At 38.1% G+C, this 7,451-nt stretch overlaps 1 protein-coding gene across 1 annotated transcript; it reads left to right on the top strand.

Annotated features, from left to right (window-relative positions):
• Positions 1 to 6,276: 6,276 nt before the first annotated feature.
• LOC110944221 lies at positions 6,277 to 7,203 on the top strand. Its single transcript, XM_022185933.1, has one exon. The coding sequence runs from the start codon at positions 6,277 to 6,279 to the stop codon at positions 7,201 to 7,203; it is 927 nt and encodes a 308-aa protein (XP_022041625.1).
• Positions 7,204 to 7,451: the final 248 nt, after the last annotated feature.

Genomic DNA, 7,451 nt, shown 5'->3' with positions numbered 1-7,451 from the left:
ATCTTCTTCGACCCTCCCATTGCCACCAGCCGCATCTTTTGATAGCAAAAGATCCCTTTGTCGGTGTGGAATGCGGTCTTTTCTTCATCTTCTTCGACCCTCCCATTGCCACCAGCCACTTTCCTCTTCTTTCGATCTCGTTTCTATTATCCGTAATGGGTGACAAGGGTGATGCTCCCAAGCCATCAACTCCCCTTCGTCTACTGTATATAGTTACTGACATCCAGAAAAAGGTCCATATTCTTGATGGATCCAAGGTATCCTATCCCGCATGGGTGAAGTTTTTTCAACTTCATACACGTGGGGTATGAAGTGTTTGATCACATCACCAGCAAAACTTCTTCTGAAAATGATCCTGATCATGCACAATGGATGAAAATCGCCACCGTCCTTCAATGGATATATGGGACACTGTCGGATAATTATTTAATTTGTGTTCTTGAACCCGAATTAACGGCGTTGGAAGCTTGGAATCGTATCAAACAGTTGTTTCACAACAATAAAGGATCTTGGGATGCTACCCTAGAACAACAATTTATCTATCCTAAGTTGAGTGCCTTGCCTTCTTTTGAAGCGCGCTGTAAAAACTGCACGACTTAGAAAATTAGTTGAATGACATGGGCGGTGCAATCAATGAACAACATTTGGCAATTCAGTTGGTGCGTGGTTTAGAATTCGACACGATGGGCACGATCATCAACCAATATTTTCCCTCTTGGGATATGACTTGCAACATGCTACAATCGGAACATGAACGCCATCTGGCTCGTGACTCTTCTACTCCTTCTGAAGCACTTGCAGTGGTCACTCCATCTTCTGCACTAGGTCCTCGTCGTAGTAGTCAGCCCCGTCGTGACAACCAATATCGACCTCCAAATCGAAGGAACAATCAGAATTAGAACTGTAACACTGTGCAACCCTAGTATATCGGGCCTAACAGCAACAACAATGTGGTCCGTCTCGTGCTCTCAACGTACATCTTGATCTCCAACCCAACATCTACCACAAGTGTATTGGGTCAATCCATACTAGGGCATGACGCCCCCTTTCCCTTACCCCACCCAATCTGGGTGGGCCTCTCCTTAGGCTACATCGCAAAGGCCAAACAACCCTTTAACCCAACACCCATGCGACCCAGACTCACATTTTTATAGATGTGAACCCACTCGAATTCAGTGAACTTCGAATTCATTGAACTTGGGGCTGCATTTCAACTAATGGCACCAAACCCTAGAGAACAACATAATTGGGTTATGGATACTGGAGCCTCAAATCATTTGCTCCGGACTCAGGTGTAATTTCTCTCCGTGTGAAACTTCTATTAAAAATGTTTTGGTTGGTAATGGTCATTAAGTACCCATCATCGGATCGGGTCACCTTACTTTTCCCTCCTCCTCAAAACCATTCCAGCTTAAAAACATCCTACACACACCTAACATAATCAAAAACCGTTTTTCCATTCGCTAATTACAACTGATAATTGGGTATCTATAGATTTTAACGTGTTTGATTTTTCTATGAGGGACTATCCAGGTGGGACGATTTTGAGCCGACAACACAGTTCCGGTAACCCTACTCCCTCATTGTTTGAATACCAAGCAATGGATCTACTTTTGATTCCTCCATTGAACCTAAATCATGGCACAACCGTTTAGGGCATCCTGGTGTTCATGTACTAGATATTTTGCGTTCTAATAATTTTATTTAAGGTAAGAAACATTCTTGTTCCTCATTTTGTAACTCATGTTAGATTGCTAAACATAAGCATCTGTCACTTATCATCATCATCATCATCATCATCATCATCATCATCATCATCATCATACTCAGTAAATCCCACCAATAGCAAAGCTAAGGTAGGGTTTGAGGAGGGTGAGATGTAAACAGCATTACCTCTACCCCGTAGGAAATAGAAAGGTTGCTTCCAGTGAGACCCCGACTCAATAATAGTTTTGCATCAAGCCTTGGACATAAGACACATAACACTCAACATTTGTCACTTCATTTTTCTAAATCTTGCACGTTGTGTCTTTTTAATATTGTGCATTATGACCTTTGGACCTTACAAATTACAAAGCAAAAATGGCTATAAATATTATTTGATTGTCATTGACAACTACACAATTCCATAACTTTATCCAAACTCAATTTCACAGAAAGATCTAAACTTTCCAATGTGACATAGGTGGCGAGTTCGATAATACCTAGTTAAAAAAACTTTGCTTTACAACACGGGTTACAATTTTGTTTCTCATGCCCCGATACATCCCAACAAAATGGAATGGTCGAAAGCATGATTCGTCGCCTTAACGAAATCATGTTTTCCTTTCTTACCCATGCTTCCATACCCCCTTATTAGTAGGTGGAGGCCCTACATAGATACATCTATATACCTACATAACATCCTCCCCTCAAAGGCCATTGGGTTTTAAAGCCCCACTATTGCCTTCTACCTAAAACACCGCGATTATGAGGACCTTCAAGTCTTCAGGTGTGCTTGTTACCAAACCAATCGGATACCTCTACCTAAAACATCCCGTTTATGAGGACCTTCAAGCATTCCCAAACCAATCGAATACCCACCCACATAAACATGCGCCTCGCTCCTCCCCTTATTCCAAATAATAGAAACATGAAAAAGTAGAAGCATGTCTAGAACAACATTCTCTTAAACATAATGGATAAAATAGCTATTAATCTTTGTTTTTGTTTTCTTTAAAATGTTTAAAACATTTTAATATATATGCATTGCAAAATGAAATCCATTATTTTAGGACTTCTAAAATCACTTGTTAGTATCAGCATGTCGCATCGTTACGTTTGAAAGGGAAATGTCACTTATATATTGTCGTAGACATTTCATCTATTATTAAACCCCCTCGTGCAAATGTTGGCTGATATTTACATTTACAATCATTTTAATTTGAGAGTGCATTATTCTTGTTCTTGACATTATTGAACATTTTACGTGTCAATGAACATGCCACCAACAAACATGTTATTTTGTGATAAATGTGAAAAACCCTACACAATGTATCTTTGTCATTTTTAATACCTTGAATAAAACAAAATCAAGTAGGTGTCCATTGCAATCTTGTAGATGTTGAAAGACATGGAACAAAGCAAGAAAAAGAAAAATTTAGATTTATATGGGGTTGTTTCATATATTTTTGCCCATTCAATTGTCGTATTCCATGAGGTGTAGATCTTTTGTTACCGCGAGTAAAGAAAAACCTAGATACCATATAATTGGAGAAAGACAACTTGTTCTTCCTTTTATGTTACAACCTAGGTTAACTCGCAAGGTATGCTCCTATTTCTCCATTATTGCGATAGAAAAACTACATAAGCATGGCAGGTAAACGGGCAACAAGCTGCGCCGCAAACCCTTTTTGAATAGCAAATCCAATTCTACCGGAAATAAAACTTTGGTTCTTTGGCGTCGAGAAATTATTGTGCACGACCCTCTGCATTCTGTCCAAAAACCCAACAACTTTAGAAGCAAGGAACCAAAGGTATCAAAAGCAAAGGGAATGAAGACATGATTCTCAGCACAAGTTTTTTCATGCTTAGCAACTTTCCCTGATTCTGCCTTCAACATAGCTCAACCAGCCACTAAACGGTTTTCCCTTATTTTATACGTGTAAAGTCCAAATTTGAACATTTAGGTCAAGATTGCCACACTACTCGCAACGAGTGCCTGATTATAGTCATGTAAGGTTCAAAAGGATGATTCTTTTATCTCCATGAAAAATCTTACAAAATTGTTTGTAAATTTAAATAAAAAAAAATATAGTGTAAAAAAGACATTAGTTTAACACAACTTTATTTTCGATAAAATTTTAAAAAGTGAAGTTGCTAACTCAAACACCAATCCCCATATATCATTTATCATTATCTCAGATTTTGATGCAACTATCTGATACAACAACAAATCGTTTGTGAGAAGTTGAGGTAAAAACATATAACTAGGAGGTGTCAATGTATTGATTTTCCAATGGTTATCAAATACGCCTTAGAAACAACAAATATCATTTTTATAAAAATTCTAATATATAACTAAATCGGTGACAACCTATATAATAACAGGATGTGAACGCATAAAGATTGTGTGCAACGAGTCACTCATAAGTTAAGAACAATAACTATATAAAATATGTACACAATAATACAAAAAGTCACTACCAACTCGTTAGTTTAATGATTTATTAATTAAAGTGTTTGCTACAAAAGCTTTTACACATGCATCTTGTGTCCAGTATTAAATTTTTGAGTCCCCTTTGTTTGTTAGGTCAAAAGACGCAAAGAAATAGGACCTAAACAACACCTATAGACAATACATAGATACATTGAATATAACGTGACTCACTCGATGAACGAAAATCCAAAATTAGTTGACGAAATCAAGGATTTTGTTCGAGGTAAAAGGACATGTCAATGTTGCATGTTCGGATTTTGATATGATCCTTGTTAGTATGTTCTAGATTGATGATCAAGTTATAGATTGCACAAAGATAATAAAACAAAATTTAAAGAGGGTTATGCGGTGGTAAGCGTCTGAATCGCTCTAGCAGAGTCTCAAGTTCAAAATCAACTTCCATTTGTTTTCCTTTTACGTGGTCTATGAGTTTATTAGTAATGGGTGTCACGGTAAAACAAGGTAATAATAACAATAGAACCTAGCCTTTTTCATGTTTGATTTGGGCTACTTCTTTCTTTAGATTTCGTATCTTTTATGATAACTTTTGGTATTATTTTTCTAATAAAGTTGAGGGGTGTTGTCCCAAGTACTTTGGCAGGCATGTTCTTCCCATGAATGTGAATGGTGTATAGCCATTAGACCATGCGTAATGGTGTAACATTATAATGCCCCCACCATGGGGCGTTTTGCGCCATGTGGCAGCCCAGTCAGCAAGGGGCATTATACCATAAAATGGTGTAGTGGGGCATTATTCAGATAATGCCCATGCAATCATTTCCCAATTATTTTTTTTAAACTTTAAATACTTTATTAAATAAAAAAATACAATACTAGAAATAAAAAACATAAAATCCGATTAAATAAAAAAAATACTACAAATAAAAAAATTAAAATCCGAATATAAAAAAAAAGACTAGTTTTCATCTTCGCTTTCTTCACCCTCGTCCTCCGTTTCTTCCTCTCCCTCCGGTGGAACATACCGAACCGACCATGCGTGGTGTAGTAAATCAACCATTAACTGGGAATGGTACGGTTCGTAACGCAACTCTCGCGCGTTATTCACTCTTTCTTCCATTGACGCCTGCGGATGCTCTTCTTGAACGGCTTCTGGCACATAATTCTGGCATATTGCCTTTCCTTCGTCTTGAACGGTCTCGTTCAATATAACCTCTTTTACCTTTTTTGGCTTGTGGGCGACGACAATGCTCGGCATATCTCATCGCTAGTTTACAAGCACCCGTAACCGCCTCTTGCTCAACCTCCTCATCGGTTGAACCATCGCCATCCGCAAAAAACTCGTGATAGCAATAGTTTAGCATGGAGGAAGAACTAGGAGAATCCATCAAGTTTTTATAAAATTCTTGTATTTTTTAGAGAGTTTTTGTGATTATTTGAGTTGAAAATGTTTGAGGGTATATATATATATATATAGGGGGAAATAAAAAAAAAAAATAAATAAAAACTAGCCGTTAGCAACTAGCCGTTTGATTCGTCCGTTCCACATTCTCGAGCGTTTTAAAAATCACGCCAAAACAAATTTTTTTCAAAAAAAACGCCGGAAAACGCCCCGTGTAATGGCGAATCCGGCGTTATGCAGCGTTTTTTTTCAAATTTTTTTAAAAAAAACGCCCCGTTACGGGGGGTCTTACAAGGACCTTTCTATGCTTTTGACCATAACATAATTCAAACTAGACGATGAATGCTATAGCCATCTCATAATCTCAAAGTCAAGCATGTTATTGTAAACAAATGTATATTCAATTCTTCTAGATCGTTACTATATGAACACCAAATATATTGTTTTTGGATTGAATTTATTTTCAAGTTTCTAGAACTTATGCATAATTTAGGATGCCAATGTAGCGGGTAATGTTATCCCAGTTGGCCAGTTCTATGCCTGATTGTAAAAGCGTGTTCCATACTCGGTCCAGTACTCGTCGAGTATATGACTGGTAACCCATCGCGTATCAGCATATCTGCGAGTAATGGGCATATCCGTTAGAGATAAATTTTAAAAGAAAATAATAAATCATTTTTCACATGGTAACAATTAAGAATGAATAATTACTAATCACATGGAAAACATTGTTGGTTTGTTGTCTAAAGTCCTGTTAAGGGGAAAAAAGATTCATTATTTTTTTAAAGGTATTGTGGGGAATGGGAGTAATATTAGGTTCTGGATAGATCATTGGGTTGGGGATGGTCCGTTAATGGATTTATGGCCCTCGTTGTTTTCCTTGGAAACTGATAAAAGCTGTCGGGTTAACGATCGGATCTCTGTTTCGGGTGGGTTGATCTCGGTGAAGTGGGATTGGTTAAGGCAACCGAGTTCCTTGGGGGAGGTTGCGGAGTTGCAAGGCTGCTCGGTTTTATTGGAGGGTCTGCACATGTCAGACTCGAGAGACAAGTGGAGATGGACTCCGTGTGCCTCAGGTATATATTCGACTCAATCGTTCAAAGCCTTGTCTATAGATCCGGAGCTGCCACGTTGCTTTTTCTCGGTCAAAGGAAGTAGGTGGGTTCCGACTAAGTGCAACATTCTCGTATGGAGGGCGGCTTTAGACCGGCTTCCGACTAAGCAAGCGTTATTAAGAAGAAACATATCGGTGGGTTCGGGGTTATGCGGTTTATGTAGTGAAGCTACGGAATCGGTGGATCATCTTTTTACGGGCTGCCTCCCGGCCATTCGTCTTTGGAGCAAGTTTAGCGCATGGGTCAGGTTACATCCTTTCTTTGCTTTCTCTTTTCAGGATATTGTGGATATGCATAAAAATTGGAACGGCAATAAAGATTCGAAAGAGATAGTCAAAGGTTTGATCATAATCACGTGTTGGTGTATATGGAAAGCGAGAAATTTAGTGACTTTCGACAACGGGAGCAGTAATGAAGATGACATTTTTAGGGAGGTTAAAACGCTTAGTTTCTTTTGGTTAAAAAATAGATCCTCCCATGGCAATCTGGAGTGGGGAGAATGGTGTAAATTTCCTTTGTACATGATGTAATTGGTTGGTTGTGGGGCGGTCCTGTGTGGTTTTTTGTAGCCAGGCCGGCCGTTGTTTTTGTTTAATTCAAGTTAACCTTTCAAAAAAAAAAAAAAAAAAAAAAAAAGAATAATTACTAATCAGGTCGGCTAATGCTATCACCTAATCACACACCCATAAAAAAATTTCAAAACTAATTTCATACTCGATTCCATAAATAAATATTTTAGGTTTTGGATTTAACATCCTGTGTAGAATAGTGTATGTGC

This window comes from Helianthus annuus, chromosome 5 (genome assembly GCF_002127325.2).
Source record: "Helianthus annuus cultivar XRQ/B chromosome 5, HanXRQr2.0-SUNRISE, whole genome shotgun sequence".
NCBI lineage: Eukaryota > Viridiplantae > Streptophyta > Magnoliopsida > Asterales > Asteraceae > Helianthus > Helianthus annuus.
The sequence above is the reverse complement of the archived record's forward strand: the minus strand, read 5'-3'. Positions and strand labels throughout refer to the sequence as shown.